This window comes from Tenrec ecaudatus, chromosome 4 (assembly GCF_050624435.1).
Source record: "Tenrec ecaudatus isolate mTenEca1 chromosome 4, mTenEca1.hap1, whole genome shotgun sequence".
Classification (NCBI taxonomy): Eukaryota; Metazoa; Chordata; class Mammalia; order Afrosoricida; family Tenrecidae; genus Tenrec; species Tenrec ecaudatus.
The window spans coordinates 80,376,996-80,395,504 of record NC_134533.1 but is presented as its reverse complement, the minus strand read 5'-3'; the positions used below and the strand labels follow the sequence as shown (position 1 = coordinate 80,395,504).

Genomic DNA, 18,509 nt, shown 5'->3' with positions numbered 1-18,509 from the left:
TAGCTATATATGAGGGGGTACCCCACCCCATGCCCCAAAAAAGGGGGAAAAGCTCCACTGGATGGTGTTTTTATAGTATGCATTTTTCCCAGTAGGCGAACATCAAGCAACTCGCTCTGAGTTAGAGCACCCAGTGGCGTCACCTGGGAAGGTTCTCTCTAGTCACAGTGAATTTTTTCATAAAAGCAGTTTCCCTCAAACTTGTTTTTTTGTGATGGCCAATTTAAGAGAAAAGCCTGCAGCTGTGAAATTTTGTTTCCTGCTCAGGAAAAATGCCACAGAAAATGTTGTCATGCTGAACACAGCCTACAAGGACAGCACTATGAGAAAAACTCAAGTGTTCGAGAGGTTTTTTCGCTTCAAAAAGGTGAAAGGTTGATTGATGACAAACCTGGTTCTGAAAAAAACAATACAACCTTGTTCTGGACATCTGTCAACTTCTCAAACAGATGACAATGTCGACTCAGTGCATTAGGAATTAATTCCACCAGGTCAGACTGTTAACCAAGCTTTCTATTTAGAGATTCTGAAAAGATTGCGACAAGAAAGACCTAATCGGTGGCAGTCAGGGGACTGGTTATGCCACCACGACAATGCACCTGCTCACGCAGCCATCTCAGTGTGGCAGCTTTTGGCAAAAACAACATGCTCTCTTGCCCTCCAGACCTCACTCACCTGAGCTCACTCTGTGCAACTTCTTCCTGCTAATGGAGAGGGACATGAATGGGCAGCGATTGGCCAATGTGGAAGTTATGAAGGAAAAAAACAAAGGAGACGCTGTCAGCCAGCCATCCAAACAGATGAGTTTGAAAAATGTTTCCCAGAATGGAATCACAGATGTGACAAATGTATTAAGTATTATGGAGAATACTCTGAAGATGATAAGATTGTTTTTTTTTAATTAAATACATAGCTCTGAACAAATTACACTTTTTGGGGGGTACCCTCTCATATATACAGTTGGTTCTCATTATTCAAATGGTTATGTTCTATAAAGTTGCTATGAACACTAAATAAGTGAATACTTATTGTTCCACATGAAAACACAAGGTTAGATTTCTAACCTTTGTTTCTGAGGCTTTGGTAAAATCATGTTCGTGAACACATCAATACATAACCTTGCTTTCTATGTGTTTCTGTTTAAAGATGCCTTACCTTTTTAATACGTACTGTTGATACATTAGTATCCAAGTTATGGCCAACAGCACTCATTAGCTCATTTGGAACTAAGCTTATCAAACACATAGTTTCTCCACTAAGGCACATCCTATTAAGCTTTTCCATACTTATAAACATTGGAAAACACATTTCAGCACTGTTGGGGGGGGGCAGTGAATGAGCTCTAGTTTACAACTGAGGCACAGATGGGCGAAGGCCAAAAAGCGCTAGGGCCAAGATTCAAACCCAAGCAGCCCCAGTCCAAAGTTGTACTCATAGCTACTCCTCTATGTCTGAAGACAGATAAAGATGTTAAGAAGGACACCAACCATAGATGGAGACCCCACAGAGGTGGAGACCTGGCTTTTCTCCAGCATCTCCCTGAGCTGATCCACCTCTGCACGACAGGCATCCAGCTGACATTCTAGTCCTTCTCTGCGCAGTCGCTCATAGTCCAGTTGGCCCTGGAGCTCTTTGATGGTCCTGTTTTAAAAAAAAAACAAAAAAAACCAACCTCCAATATCAACCAACAATTATTTTTGGTAATGATAGAAAGCATCCATGTACCGTATATACTCCAATATAAGTCGACCCAAATATCAGCCAAGACACCTAATTTTACCACAAAAACTGCATAAAAAAGTGTGCTGAAAAACTCAGCTTATACACGAGTAAATACAGTATTCAATTTGAGGTACTCATAATAAAGAAATAATGTATTCAACAAATACATATTGTCTATACTGACCCAGGTACTGGGGACACATCAGTGACCAATCTAGATCCAAAATCTCCCCTCATGAAGCTTACCTCAGGTAAGGGAGGAAAATAGTCAACCAAACAAGTAAGTAAAACACAGAGTGCATTGGAAGGGATAATTTCCATGAGCCGGGGGTGGGGGGGGGGGGGACAAAGCCGGAAAGAGGTAAAAGGAGTCTTAGAAAAGTCCGTACAAAACTCTACTATCTTTTAAAACCGCCCTTGCGGTCTAATTATGTCAGTAATTTTGTACCCAAAGCGGTACATTGTTTTGCATAAAATTTGTTGTTTCATATTGTAGGCCTGTAACTCTTAAGAAATTACTCATTTTAATCTCTCTAGCAGACATTCCAGGTATGATAAGCTTTAATATGCAGTTAACATTTACCCTGAGCCACACTCGGGATTACCACCAGGGAGGTTAATTCCATTGTCCCACAAACTTTTTAAAGCCCCCACAATATGGAAAATGTTGTGGAGAAGGTTAACATTTCATCTATAGGTCAGGGAAGATCATACCCAAAAAGGGGGCTTCTTAGCAAAACCCGAAAGAAAGCTGGATAGATAACTATGTAGAATAGTGGGAAGAGTGTTCTAGACAGAGGGAACAGTAAATGCTAAGAGACTCAGAGACAGACGTTTGCCCAGTGAACTGGAAGAAGACCCTAGGCCGATGTAGCTGGAGTAGTTTGAGAGAGTAGTAGGTCAGCAAGGCGACAGGAGCCAGAGCAAGGTTACAGTTAGGATTTTGTCTTTATTCAGAGTGAAATGGGAAACAAAACAAATATTTCTGTTCAGAAATCCATTGAAATGAACTTGGAATCTTTAGTGTCAAACAAGCTCATCTCAAACAAACAAATAAAATCTCTTGTATCAATAGTAGCTACATGACAGATTATTACACTCCTACATAATCTTAAGTATCAGTTGGAGTCATACAGGCTCAAACCAAATCCTTATTTGATCCCTTCCACAACTGTAACTTGAGACAAGTGATTTAGCTTCTGTGTTACATCTGGGATTCCTAATCTGTATGGTGAGAAAAAGAATAAGACCTCGGAGTTGTGTAGATTACATACAATGCAGGGAAACCTGTGAGAGTCAGAACTCTGTGGGCCTACCATACTTTGTTTTTGCAAGTCTCACAAGTGTTCCACCTTACCCCAGAGGGTACAATCTGACCACTTTTCTAGCACTTATTTTTATGGAAAATATTTTCATTTTCCTTCTCTGGTGGTTTCCACTGCACACAGGTTCCCAAAAGGAGTCTATCTAGAAAATGTCAGTGCTCCACTGTGAAGTACTTTTCCATTCTATCAGGGACTTAAGAACTTTCAGCTAGGCTCTTTAGGTAGTGGCAATGCTGAAATGATTCCACAGCTCAAAATACTTTAAGCAATCTCTAGGTATTAGACAGTTACCTAAACAATATGATCTCTTAAGACACCAAGGTCTCCTGATTTATTTTTTAAAATGTTTTGCTTTAGTTTCCTGGTGTCTAAAATCCAACTAAGAGATAAGAGTATCTTTGTTTCTTTTTCAAACTCAAGAATCCATGGAAGGGTAACATACTAATCTTTATCAAGATTAGGGACTAAGTCTGAATACATGTACTTAGTCTTACTAAGGGTTGATTGAGAAGGCAGGAAAGGCAGAGGAAGGAGGGGTGGGGGGTGGGGTAGGAGGAAGGAAATGTTCACACCCAAACCAAACTCACTGTCATCGAATCAATTCCGACTCATGACGACTCTAGAAAATGCTTCCCCACCCCCGCCCCTCCAAACAAGACAAAGCAAACACCTCACTACCATTGAGTCAAGTTTGATTCCTATGAGTTTCCAAGCTCTAACGGTTTACTCCAGTACAAAACCCAGTCTTTCTCCCAAGAAACTGCTGCTGGTAGTTTTGAAATGATGACCCACAGATCACAGCCCAACTCGTAACCACTACACCACCATGGTAGGAAATATTAACAGTCTTTAATTAGCTAAGAAGAGGTGTCAGATGTTCACGGAAGTGAAACGTGAGGGCAGATGGATGACTTACTGCCCCTGACCCAGGAACATTCTCTCCTGAGGGTACGACTGTCAGTGAACATGGGATGGGGTCTCAGACTGAGGAACGGACAGTCCAATCTGGTGGGGATATTTGGAGACTATGTTATCTGTATTGGGGAAGGGTTTCAAGTAGTGATTGTCTCAAAAAAATCTTAAATTCTCCATCTGGAGACAGGAAGGAAACCGATGGACGTTAGTCAATTCCAACTTATAATGACCTTACAGCACAGAAGAGAACCGCCCCACAGGGTTTCCAAGGCAGCAAATCGTTAGGGAAGCAGACTGCCACGCTTTTCTGCCATGAAGTGGCTTCAAATCACCAACCTTAGAACCAGCAGCCAAGGACACAGCCACCACTTGATTATCAGGACCCCTTCGAACGTGTTTTGGTGGGAATAAAAGAAAAGTTGCTAGTCCACAAATTCTCATGTAGTTTTAAGAGGAGTAACTAAAAACAAGCCCATTAAAGTGTTGAGGACATTACTTTTCAGCCTCCAGCTTTTCTTTCTTCTGCTTTAGCTCTTCTTCTGTTATTCCTCCCAAGAGTTTATAGTTGCTCTCAGCAATTTCTAGGAGGTGTCTCAATTCTACAATTTTCTTGTAAGCTCTCACTGCAAGACAGAGTTCAATAGGAACCTCGTTAGATTGATGTGCTAACAGGGTACTACTGGTTCTCTGGAACATATTCTGCCTCTAAAGGCAGAGAAAGGTTTGGGCTGGGGAGGTGAGCTAGATGCAAAAATGGAGAAATATCAATAACAGTATCAGAAGGATCAAGTAACCAAATAAATAAATAGATGATTTTCCCTGTTATTAAAGTATATGCTAGATTGCTATGATTATAAATATACTTTTTAAAATCTACTGTATGTCAGGAAATTAGAAAACTGAAATTACTTGTCATTTAAAATAAATCAGATTGAAGATCTAAATTATACTACAAGGATGAACTTTGAAACTATTACCTATAAGCCAACCTGAATATCTGCCTAGGCACCTAATTTTACCACAAAAACTGCATTACAAAATGTGCTGAAAAACAGCATATACTCATGTACATATGGTATGTAAAAGGCACATATGGTATGAAATAAGGCCACTTGGGGCATGCATGACTCCTTTCATATATAAACCATCTAGAATCAGCAAACCTATAGAAGCAGAAATGACATTAATGGCTGCTTAAGTCTGGTGATGGGAAAAAACTGCGCAATAAAGAGCAGCTACTAATGAGTTATCCCACTGCCATCGAGTCGATGCTGACTCATAGCAACCCCCTATGGTTTCCGAGACTTTAACTGTTTACAGGAGTATTTCTACTCTTTTTCTTTCTCCCTTTGACCTGCTGGTGGTTTTGAACAGGCAACCATGTAGATCACGACCCAACTCATAACCACGAGGGTGGTAGAAATGCTCTACAATGATTTATGGCGATGGTTGCATAAGTCAGTACTAAAAATCAATATTAAAATATGTAACGTTACTAAAAATATATACTATAAAACCTACGGTATATTGAATTCACATTAAAGAAATAAATTACTATATGCTATATGAATTATAAGGAGCAGTTCAAATTCTTCAGCCACTCCAAGGGAGAAAGATAAGGTGATCTGATCTCATTATAACTCTGAGCCTCACTATAAGGCTGTCTGGGTAGACTTAGTTGGGAATCCCAGCTGTCAACATCTCCAGGGCTTCCTTAGCTGCATTCACCAAGGAAGAGGTAGGTGTCCACTCACCCCTGGAGAGTGAGGTTCTCCTTTCCTTTTCTTTTTTTTTTTTTGATGTTGTGCTCTTTATTGCCAAAAATTAAAAAAAACTTTACAAAAACAGTGGTGACTCAGTTGCTAGCCCTTCCTGATTGCCTGCTCTGAACAGGTTGCTCCCTGGAGCTGGTGTGACGGACCAGGGCCAGGCTCCAAGGGAAAGAGACCTGAAAAGGGGCAGAGCGCCTCAAGCTCTCGGCAACAAAGGGACTTGTTACTGACACAACAGGGCCATGAGCTTCTTCGCTCTGGGGAGGGACAAGGAGGGTCCCCCTCTTCCAAGGGTTTAGGACCTGGGAGAGGACTAGCAGGGCCTGCAGGGAGGTGGCCTGAATGAGTTCTAGCAATCAATGGGAAGAGGGTCCAGCTGGGCACCCTTAACGGGGTGCCCCAGGGGCATGGGAGGGGGCGAGGAGGGGTGAGATGTGGGGTTTCTAGTAGCATTCCTGGCACCCTGAACATAGACCGGGATGCCAAACATCCGAGAGCAGGTCTGCCTCCTTGGTATCCTGCCTGCCAAGGAAGGACGGTCCCCCTGCCCAGGTGGGGCTACGGCCTGCCGGCAGGTCTGGCTGTCAGGAGCCTGGCCACCAGGCGCAGGGCAGCTAGTTGATGGTCAGGACATCACTCTGGATCTCGCAGCTTAACTGGGTCTGCAGATCACTCAGCTTCTTCTTCAGCTCAGACAGGGCTGAGAGGACGATGGTTTCAGGGCGCAGAGAGCCACAGGACTCCACGTTGTAGTAGAACCTCTCTGGCTTGCCATTGGGGTCGTAGAGCGCCTGGGACTCATCCTCATCCAGCTCCGAGTACTCGCTCTTCGGCCATTCCTCTGGCTTGGGGTAGACCGTGTGCCTCAGGGCAATGTCAGGATCGTACTCGAACGCCACCCCTGCGGTAGGGTTCCACTTGGCGTGCTCCTTGCCAAAGCCCTTCTTGGCATAGGCGCGCAGTCTCAGCTCCTGCCCCTTCCTGAGCTTGACGATGAGGATGTCGTCCTGCTCCACGTACTCGTTGGGGTCACTGTCACGGTTTCGGGATGTCACCGGGATGACACGGGAACTGTTGGAGATGAGGTCGCAGGAGGTGACATGGCGTGTCTGGTCCTCGTTGCAGCGCACGTCCAAGGTGAACTCCACTGAGCACTCGGGGCAGAACTCTTCACAGGAGCACTCCCGCGAGTACTTCAGCTTGTCCACAATGTCGTCGCTAATGAGGGGACTTAACCCGAGTCTGTGAGCAATGAACTCGTCGTGCAGGACGGAGGAATTGGCGTCAATCCGCACCCAGTCGACGGCTATTATGGGTACCTCGGCGATGAAGACCCTCCGGATAGAATTGGCCACCGCTAAATCCGTATTCTCGATGATGAACTTGACATTCTCGTCGGTAAGCTCCATGACCCGCACAGTAGGCTGGTTAGCGTACGGCATGGCGTTACTACGCGGGCTCGCCTCCGCAGTAAGCCGTGAGGTTCTCCTTGACAATGTTTGGGGAACTGTTTTAAAAATGTTTTAATTGGCTCTAAATTAAAATTTTTTACTTACAGAATACAGTCTTAATTAGTACAGCTAGTTGTTTCTGCTAGAATAACCAAAAACACTCTGTAAAGAACATTTACTGAGCATCTACTTTGGAGCAAGGTGGATCCTGCATAGTTTAAAATCAGGAACTTTGTAGGTCAGGGTGGTATCTTTTCACCATAGTCAGTCAATCTGTGTCCTGAGCAAATCATCTGAGAAGCTGAGCATGGCATCAGGATTGGAGGAACGCTCATTAATAATGTGTGTTATGCAGATGACAAAACCTTGCTGCTGAAAGTCAGAGGACTCAAAGCCCTTACTCGAAGATTAATGACTATAAAATTCAATATTAATTACATTTTAACAAGAAGAAAAGACAAATCCTTACAATAAACTACATGATAAACAGACAAAAGATGGGAGCTGCCAGGGATTTATTGCTACGTGGGTACCCAAGCATCTATAGAAGCAGCAGTCAGGAAAGTAAACCACCTCTGTCCTCAGCAAAAGCCCGCCAAAACATTCTTTACAAGTGTTAAAAATCAAAGATGTCCTCAGAAGACTAAGGTACATCTGACCCAGGCCACGGTATTTTCAATCACCTTATCTGCACATGAAAGGTGAACAGGGATTATGAAAGATGAAAAATTGATGCCTTTGAATCATGATTTTGGCGAGAAATATTGAGTATTCCATGGCTTGCCAGAAGAGCAAACAAACTTTATATATACAAGGTACTCAACAAAGTCATATCAAATAATACGATGGTGACAACAGCTGATGAAGCACGATGTCAGTAAATTCCAGCACTGGATTGGGTAGATACAGAATGTTTTCCGAATTCCAGAAAGCAGAACTGTTTCGGATGTACTGCCATAGCCCTGAGCCTAAGAATGAACAATTTAAACTCATGAGAATTCTTTTAAAAGTTTGTAGAAAAAAATGGAATATAAAGATAATGGAATTTTTCCACAAACTTTTAAAATCCTGCTCATATATATTAAATGAATGGAATGACCTCTTTACCTGTTTACCTTTTTAAATTCTGGCTGCCCTTCAAGGCAAAATCCACATTCCACTTATGAAAAGACTTTCTTACTATTCCATCTGGAGTGCACAGTCCTTTAAGATGGGATCCCCCCACCCTGACTAACCATTATTTCTCAACATTTCCATCATCTTCACCCTAGTGCAAACCTACAGGCCCAGGAAATCTGCAGATGCATTCTGCATCTATTCTGAAAGCATTCTAATTCAGTAACTTTGACAAAGTTAAATTATATCAAGAACTTCAACTAGTCTTATATTTGTAAGTTCTCTTTCCAACCTTTATTGGTACAATTTTCTTTAGAATAATTTCTACATTGTTGCTAACAACCGGCCATGGCATTTTTTAAGGAAAAAAAAAACACAATAGAAGAGGCACACTTACTTCGGGCATCTGCTTTATCTGACTCACTCTGACATAAATCACCCTTGGCATCAGTGCTTCCCTCAACACCATGTCTCATAAAAAAATTCTTATTGTTTTCATCAAATTCACTTTCATGATCGATGTCATAGTTCTGTAATCCCTCTAGTAGCTTTACTGCTGCCAAGTGGGCAAACCTGTAGAAAAAAATCAATAATTATTGCAATTTACATTGTCTTCTACTAGAATCTAGTTTCCCCTTGACTCGAAATTTATTTTATGTAAACTCTGCACCAGAAACACAGTGGTTAACACAACTGTGAATCAAAAGATCAGGGGTTCAATCCCACCAGTCTACCAACTACCAGAAGTAAAGTTCTTACAAAGAAAATAAGGGAACTATATATAGCTATCCAACTGTTCTATATCTATTTTATTCAAAAGATTTCCCTTCCTCCAGGATACTATTATGGATTTATTTCTAGACTCTCACTTTTAATCTATCAATGCGTCCTCTTTACACGAGTATCACATGGATGATTTAGTACTATGAATGTACCTGTATTTAGCTATAATTCCTTCTAATTCCTGCATCAAAATGCTTGGTGTGAGTGTGGTGTTGTCACAGAAACACCCTTGACTGTGGCATAAAGCCACTACCAAGGAGGAGTGTAAAAAGATAAAAACAAAGGATTCCTAAGTTGATAAGGATTCCAGGTGCTAGATCTAGTAACACTACTCCTCAAGGTTTCAAAGAAATCTCTCAGACAAATGTTCAGAAAACAAGAGCTTACAAACAAAAATGGCACTGAAGTTTAGAGGCCTACCAAGTTTCATTGGTAGTTTCTTTACAAAGCTTACCATCATCTATGGTAATTATTCTCCCTGGAAGGCTTAGGTGCCTATTATCCTAGTTCTGTATGTACTCCATAACATGGTATAAAAATTATGCTCACATGTTTGCCTCTCCACACAATCTTAAGCAACTTGAAGGAAGGAACTGAATTTTTTCATCATTTTAACCCTAAGACTTACTACAGTATGTGGAACATGATAATTAAATGGGAATTTGAATAAATGAACAAATTAAGGAACAAGTGAGTGAACTAATATTCTTTGGGAACCTGGCCTGAATGAGCTGACGGTGTTCAATAATAAACACTATATTTACGTAATTCAAAAGTAAATACCAAAATAAGATTACAAACCCATACAGTTTGTTTTGCTTTTAATCCATGTTCATAATTCCATTTCATGAGTCACAAAATGTTTCTCACCAGGGATGCTGCAAATATCTGGGCGGACAAGTCTCCATTGTGCAGCACAGTTCTGAGCACCACCGAATGTTCAGTATTCCTGGACCTGACCTCATAAATGTTGGTAATGGTTTCCATTCACTGTAACAGCCTCTCACACACTACCTGTTCCTTGCCCCCCTCACAGAGAAAGAGGCCAACAGTACTTTCCAACTGAGACTCACTGCTTTAGAGAGAGAAGCTGATATCTGGACAAACTACAGTTCAGCTTGAACATTTCCATCCTATCAGTATTTAGCGGAGTCCTGTAGATGCATTAAATCCTGAGAGTTCTGAGTACAAGCGAACAAACAAGAACTTAAGAAGGCGAGAGGAAGAACAAAGCAGAGAGCTTTACCGCTTAGCCACATCACTGGGTTTCTCCTCAGCTTTGTCGGTGATATTGCTGTCGGCTCCCATTTCAATTAACCACTGCAAACATTCTATGTGTCCTTGTCCAGCAGCTGAAAGAAAACCAAAAATACACGGGAAAATATTAATTTTCTAAAATGTTGGACAGTATCAAAATTATGGAATGAGTACCTTTAGACAATCTCTCTTTTTAAAATCATTTTATTGGGGGCTTGTACAACTCTTATCACAATACTTATATCCATCATGTCAAGCACATTTGTACATTTGTTGCCATTATCATTCTCAAAACATCTGCTTTCTACTCGGGCCCTTGGCATCAGCTCATTTTTCCCTTTCCTCCCCAACCCCTTCCCTCATGAATCTTTGATAATTTATAAATTATTATTTTGTCATATCTTACACCGTCTGATGTCTCCCTTCACCCACTTTTCTGTTGTCCATCCCCCAGGGAGGAAGTTAAATTTAGATCCTTGTAATCAGTTCTCCATTTCTACCCCATGCTCCCAGTATCACCACTCTCACCACTTGTCCTGAAAGGATCATCTATCCTGTATTCCCTGTTTCCAGTTCCTATCTGTACCTGTATACACCTTCTGGTCTAGCCAGATTTGTAAGGTAGAATTGGGATCATGATAGTGGGCAAGGAGGGGCAAGGGGCGGAAGCATTTAGGAACGAGAGAAAAGTTTTGTTTCATCAGTGCTACATCCACCGACTGGCTCATCTCCTCCCGACAACCCTTCTGTAAGGGGATGTCCAGTTGCCTTGGGTCCCCAATCTGCACTCCCCCTCATTCACAATGATTTGATTTTTTGTTCTTTGATGCCTTATACCTGAACCCTTCAACACAGGCTACTGTGCTTCTTTCATGTGGCCTTTGTTGCTTCAGAGCTCGATGGCCGCTTGTTTACCTTCAAGACTTTAAGAACCCAGACGCTATATCTTTTGATAGCCGAGCACCATCAGCTTTCTTCACCACATTTGCTTATGCACCCATTTGCCTTCAGTGATCATGTTGCGAAGGTAAGCACACAATGGTATGATTTTTTGTTCTTTGATGTCTGATAACTGATCCCTTTGGTGCCTCACTTTGTTCCTTCTGAGCTAGATGGCCACTTGTTTACCAACAATGTCTCTTCTGATCCTTATAATAGCCAAAAAAGTAGTTTGGGCAGATGTTATTTTCCCTATTCATTCATGAGACATTTAATCAAGTATCTACTGTGATCAGGCCCCAAAGAGGTTAGTTAGTATCACTCAGCTGGTAAGCAATAGATATAGAACTAGATATAAAACTAGAACTGCAGTTTTTCTTACCTTCTGCTATATGTACGACATATGACCAAGCTTGTGTTAGACTGCGTGTGAGCACATCTCAGCCACAGGGACCTACCACAGACTTTGAAAATATTGTTCCATCTTATATCAGGGGGTACCTCACCCCCCAAAACAAACAGAAAATAGCTCTGCTGGCCAGGGCTTTTATAGTACACATTTTTTCCACTAAGCAAGCATCAAGCAACTCACTCTCAGTGCACCCATTGGCATTGCCTGGAAAGGTTCTCTCGAGTCAGAGTGAATTTTTTCATGAAAGCAGTTTTACTTGAATCTCATTTTTTTAATGAACTATTAATTTTTTTCCATTCAATCATTTTTAAAATTTTTATTTTATATATATTTTCATCATTTTATTGGGAGCTTATACAATTCTTATCACAATCCATACATCCATCCATTGTGTCAAGCACATATGTACATTTGCTGTCATCATCATTTTCAAAACATGTGCCTTCTACTTGAGCCCTTAATATCAGCTGCTCATTTTCCCTCTCCCTCCCATCTCCCTGCGAACCTCATTTTTTGTGTGATGGCCGATTTAAGAGAACAGGATGCAGTTGTGAAATTGTTTCCTGCTCGAGAAAAATGCTGCAGAAATGAGTGTTGTTGAACACAGTGCTGTGGGAAAAACTCCAAGTGAAATGTCGATTGATGACAAACCTCATTCCGGACCTCCAACAACTTCCCGAATAGATGAAAATGTCAGACAAAATTCATGCACTTGTGCTCAGTCAGATACCAACGACACACCATTGCAGAGACAGGGAAGTTATCTGGACTATTGTGGAGCATGGTTTAGTGAATTTTAATGCAAGATTTGGGAATGAATAGGGTTGCTGCAAAATTTGTGTCTCACCTTCTGAATGACCAGAAAAAAGAGTATCAAACATGCTGTGCTTTGAAAGAACAGCTCCGAAGAGACCCAGACTTTTTCCCAAGGTCATTACTGGTGACAAGACATGGTGTTATTCTTTAGAATTTTAATTTAATAAATCATTTTATTGGGGGCTCTTACAGCTCTATAATAATCTATACATCAATTGCATCAAGTACATTTGTATATATGTTGCCATCATCATTTTCAAACTATTTTCTCTGTTTGAGCCCTTGGTATCAGCTTTTTTCCTTCTCCCCACCATATATATATAAATGAAATCTCAGCTCTGCTATAATTATGTAGACCTATTGGCTGTGAAGCCTCGGGTAATGAATCTGATCTCTCTAGACCTCAATTTTTCACCTTTTAGAAAGATTATTTTCATATTTATAAGGAGAGCCTACTACTGCTTTAAAAATTGCTATAAGAAATACCTTCAGGACCAAGGGTGTGAGAGACGATGCTGGGAGAGTGGAGGGTGAGTGGGTTGGAAAGGGGGAACTGATTACAAGGATCCACATGTGACCTCTTCCCTGGGAGAGGGACAGCAGAGAAGGGGGGAAGGGAGACTCCGGATAGGGCAAGATATGACAAAATAACGAGGTATAAATTACCAAGGGCATATGAGGGAGGGGGGAATGGGGAGGGAGGGGGGGGGAAAGAGGACCTGATGCAAGGGGCTTAAGTGGAGAGCAAATGCCTTGAGAATGATTGGGGCAGGGAATGTATGGATGTGCTTTACACAATTGATGTATGTATATGTATGGATTGTGGTAAGAGTTGTTTGAGTCCCTAATAAAATGTAAAAGAAGAAAAGAGAGAAAAATGATTAGGGCAAAGACTGTACAGATGTGCTTTATACAATTGATGTATGTATATGTATGAACTGTGAAAAGAATTGTATCAGCCCCAATAAATTGTTAAAATAAAAAAAATTTAAAAAGAAATAAATAAGAAGATAAGGGGTGTGCACTTTGCTAAATGTCACTCAGACATAAGCATCATTAAGTCCCTAGCAATGTTTCACAATACTACAGACCAATGTCCCTTATGAACATCAACATATAAATTCTCAACAAAAACACAACCAACAGAATCCAACAATATAGAAAAAAAAAGCCGCATGGTCAAGTAGGATGCATACTAAGTACAAAAGAACTGGTAAACATTAGAAAAATTATCAATGTAGCCCCGATGACAATGTTCCTGCTCAGAGCATACAATGCATGGGGAGGACCATAGGGCTGCCCCCACCATGGGACACAGCATCCCTCGCTGAACCTTGGCGCTGTGGGGAACAGCACTGGAGTCACAATGCATGAATATTGCATGATCTGGCCCCATCACGCTGGGGCAAAGCACTGAGGGCAGGCAGCAGAGCTGCAGAGGGAACAGAGTGATGAAACTCCCAGGTAATACCAAAAATAGACTCAGGAGACAGAGTGTGGCACCCCATCAAATGCGACTGGAAAACACTCGTAAAGACCAACAAAAAGAACTTGAACTATTACAGGCTTTTCCATTTTTGTCAGTGCCTTTTTTTTATTGTTATTTTGTTCTGGCTTTCTACTATTGTTATTGTCTTGTTGGTTTTGACTTCCTTTGTTGTTTTATTTGGCTTTGCCTGGTTTTTGCACTTATTAATGTATCTGTATGTCTATCTAGATAAGATAGGCAGGATAAATAATTCAAAGTTGAAAAGAATGGGACCAATGGTTCTGGGGGGATACGGGAGAAGGGGTGATGAGAGAAAGGAAATTGGGGTGTGAGGGGAAACCAACCCAGGGACAATGGAACAACAAGTTAACTAAAATCAATGGAAGGAAGGTCGTAAGACGCCTAGTGGGGCTCAGTCAAGGGCAACGTAGCAGAGAGGAATTACTAAACCCAAATGAAGGCCAAACATGATAGTGGGACAAAAAGGAAGTAAAAAGGAAAAGAGGAAAGAACCAGGAGGCAAAGGGCATTTATAGAAGCCTACATATTGGCAGGTACATGTGTAAATATATATATATATATATATAATAAGAGGGGAATAGAACTATGTACTCATATTTATATGTTAAGAATTAAGGCTAAAAAGAAAAAGAATTAAGGTTGCAGATGAACATTGGGCCTCAATTCAAGTACTCCCTTAACACAAGAACACTTTATGCTAACAATTCGGCATTCTGTGATGCTCACCTTCCTGACACAATCGCTGAAGCCAAAGTGGGTGAACAAGCAAATGTGGTGAAGAAAGCTGACGATGCCTGGCTATCAAAGATATAGCGTCTGGAGTCTTAAGAACTTAAAGACAGATAAGCAACCATCTAGTTCAGAAGCAACAAAGCCCACATGGAAGAAGCATACCAGCCTGTGCGATCATATGTCGTTGGGATCAGGTATCAGGTTCAGGCATCGAAGAAGAAAAATCTTATCATTGTGAATGAGGGGGAGTGCAGAGTGAGGACCCAAAGTCCATCTGTAAGCAACTGGACATCCCCTTACAGAAGGGTTGCGGGAAGGAGACAAGGCAGTCAGAGTGCAGTACAGCATCAATGAAACATACAACTTTCCTCTAGTTCTTTAATGTTTCCTCCCCCCCACTATCATGATCTCAATTCTACCTTACAAATCTGGCTAGACCAGAGGATGTACACTGGTACAGACAGGAACTGGAAACACAAGGAATCCAGGGCAGATGAACCCACTCAGGACCAATAATGGGAGTAGAGATACCAGAAGGGGAGGGGAAGGGGAAGGTGGGGGAGAAAGGAGGAACGGATCACAAGGATCTACATATAACCCCCTCTCTGGGGGACAGACAACAGAAAAGTGGGTGAAGGGAGACGTCAGATAGTTTAAGACATGAAAAAATAATGATAATTTATAAATTATCAAGGGTTCGTGATGTGGGGCAGGGAGGGGAAAAATGAGGAGATGATACCAAAGACTCAAGTAGAAAGAAAATGTTTTGAGAATGATGATGAGAACAAATGTACAAATGTGCTGACACAATGGAGGGATGTATGGACTGTGCTAAGTGTTTTATGAGCCCTCAATAAAATGAATATTTAAAAAAAAAAGATATAGCATCTGGGTCTTAAAAGCTTCATGATAAACAAGCGGCCATCTAGCTCAGAAGCAACAACGCCCACATGGAAGAAGTACACCAACCTGTGTGATCACTCGGTGTCAACCGGATAAGGTATCAGGCATCTAAGACACAAAATAAAACCACACCCAAAGTGAGTGAGGGGGAGCATGGAGTGGAGACCCAATGCCCATCTGTAGACAATTTGACATTCCCTTTCAGAGAGGTCACAGGGAAGAAATCAGCCAGTCAGAGTGCAGTATAGCACCGATGAAATACAAAACTTTCCTCTAGCTCTTGGTGCTTCCTTCCTCCACTATCATGACCTCAATTCTACAAGTCGTATTAGACCATAGCATGCACACTGCTACAGATAAGAGCCCGAAACACAGGGAATCCAGGATCGATAAACCCCAACAAGGAGTAGAGATATCAGGAGGATTAGGGGAGGGTAGGGGGAGAAAGTGGGAATTGATCGCAAAATCAACCTAAAACCCCCTCCCAGGGGGATGAGTAATGGAAAAGTAGGTGAGGGGCACTAAAGATGTAAGATATGGAAAAAAATAACCTATAACTTATCAAGTGTTTGTGAAGGAGGGCGGGCAGGGGCGGTAGAGGGAAGAAATGGGGAGCTGATATCAGGGGCTCAAGTGGGAAGAGAATGTTTTGAAAATTATAATGGCGGCACATGTGCAAATGTTCTTGACACACTGGAGGAATGTATGGATTGTGAAAAGAGAAGTAAGAGGCCCAATAAAAGTATTTTTTAAATGATCAATGAAATATACCAAATGAATCACACCAAAAAATAAATAAGAACCAAGGGATCATATCAATCAACACAGAAAAGTCATTTCACAATATCCCACATCTATTCCTGATTTCTTTTTAAAAAAATAATAGAAGGGAAATTTCTCAACACAATAAAGGCCACATATGAAAAACCAACTGCCAAAATTTTGCTCAATGAGGGAAACAAAGCATTACCCCTGTGAATGGGAACCAGACAAGGAGGCCACTCTTACTTAACATTGTGCTAGAAGTCTTGCCAGAATCATTAGACAACATAAAGAAATCAAAGGAATCCACATATGCAAAGAACTGAAGCTCTCACTATTCATAGATGATAAGATTTTATACTTAGAAAATTCCAAAGACTTTACAAAAAGATTTCTGGAAAGAATCAAAAGACTCAGCAACATGGCAGGACACAAGATTCACACTCAAAAATCTACTGGGTTCTTGTATACTAAAAAGAAATCTCTGGGGGGGGGGGGGAATCAAGAAAACCATACTATTTAAAATATTCACACAAAAGATAAAATACTTCAGGAAAACCCTAACCATAGAAATAAACTTATACCAAGAAAACTACAGAACACACACACACAAAAAAAGAAAACTACAGAACACTAAAGCAAGAAACCAAAACGGACCTATATAAGTGAAAGAATATCCCATGTTCCTGGGTTACTGTTGGTGTAGGTGCCACTGAACCAGTTGACTCATAGTGATCCAATATACAACAGAACAAAACACAGACTGCCAGGTCACCCCACAATTATTTTCATCTTCAAGCCCATTGTTGCAGCCATTGTGTCAATCCATCTCATTGAGGGCCTTCTTCTTTTTCCCTGCCCGTCTACCAAATATGATATCCTTCCCCAGGAACTGGTCTCCCCTGATAACACGTCCAAAGAAAGTGAGACCAAGGTTAGTCATCCTTGCCTCTAAGGAGGACTCTGGCTATATTTCTTCCAAGACGGATCGACTTGTTCTCTAGAATGTCCATGGTGCTCTTAAAATTCTTCACCAGCACCATAATTCAAATGCATCGATTCTTCTTCAGTGTGCCTTGTCTGATGTTCAACTTTCATTGACTGAAAATACCATGGCTTGAGAGGAAAGCTTAATATTGTGAAAATATCAATACTATCCAAAACAATCTATAAATACAATTCTGATCCAGAGCCCAACTTCATTCTTTAAAAAAATGGAAAATTAATGGATAATTTTATATGGAAAGGGACACAACCCAGAATAAGCAAAGAACCTCTTAGGGAAAACGACATAGTAGGCAGCCTCTCACTACCTAACCTTAAAACCCATTATAGAGCCACAGTAGTCAAAACAACCTGGTACTGGCACAAGGATAGGTACACAGACCAATGGAATAGAACACAGAACCTAGAAATAAATTCAGGCAACTGATCTTTGACAAAGAATCAAAAAACATTTTTAAAAATTAAATGGGAGACTCTTCAACAAATACAACTGGCAAAATTAGATCTCTATCTGCAAAAGACTGAAATAAGACCCAGGACTCACTCCAATTGAAATCAAGATAAATCAAATACCTAAGTGTAAATTCCAGAACAATAAAGATCATCAGTGAGAAAGTAGGAACAAACTTAAGGGCCCTATTATAATTTACTTACATATTAGCAAACATAATAAAGGAAGCGCCCACAGAAGCTGGGACCTAAAAAATAAGATACTTAAGTGCACCAAAAGATCTCATCAAAAAGGTCAGAGGGAGGAAAAATCTCAGGAAGCCATACAAGAGACAACGAATGAATCTATAAAATCTATTTTAAAGACTGTAATACTTGATGTAGACAGTTCACCTCGGCGTGAGTCGCTGGAGTCGCCGCCATGGCCAGCCAGTCGCAAGGCATTCAAGCTGCAGCTGCAAGCAGAGAATAGGGCTGCGGAGAAGGTGTCCGAGGCCCGCAAGCAAGAACCAGAGGCTGAAGCAGGCCAAAGCAGCATCTCAGGCTGAAATTGAACAGTGCCGCCTACAAAGGGGGAAAGAGGTCAAGGCCAAAGAAGCTGCGGCTCTGGGATCCCACGGCAGTTGCAGCACGGAGGTG

At 41.3% G+C, this 18,509-nt stretch overlaps 1 protein-coding gene and 1 pseudogene across 9 annotated transcripts in view; both read right to left on the bottom strand.

The window, feature by feature from the left end:
* The window catches only part of ANKRD42 (ankyrin repeat domain 42), an 86,148-nt gene that overhangs the window by 32,778 nt on the left and 34,861 nt on the right, over nucleotides 1–18,509 (bottom strand). For 6 of the 9 annotated variants that reach the window (XM_075546383.1, XM_075546377.1, XM_075546376.1 and 3 more), the window contains 4 exons: nucleotides 10,331–10,436; nucleotides 8,699–8,874; nucleotides 4,459–4,585; nucleotides 1,488–1,641 (listed from right to left, as the gene is read on the bottom strand). In XM_075546383.1, the coding sequence (XP_075402498.1) occupies nucleotides 1,488–1,641; nucleotides 4,459–4,585; nucleotides 8,699–8,874; nucleotides 10,331–10,436 (563 nt within the window). Of the gene's footprint in view, nucleotides 1–675; nucleotides 705–1,487; nucleotides 1,642–4,458; nucleotides 4,586–8,698; nucleotides 8,875–10,330; nucleotides 10,437–18,509 lie in introns of all 9 variants that reach the window. The other 3 variants (XM_075546380.1, XM_075546379.1, XM_075546378.1) reach the window with 1 other exon arrangement.
* Nucleotides 6,286–7,204, bottom strand: LOC142446967 (DNA-directed RNA polymerase II subunit RPB3 pseudogene; annotated as a pseudogene).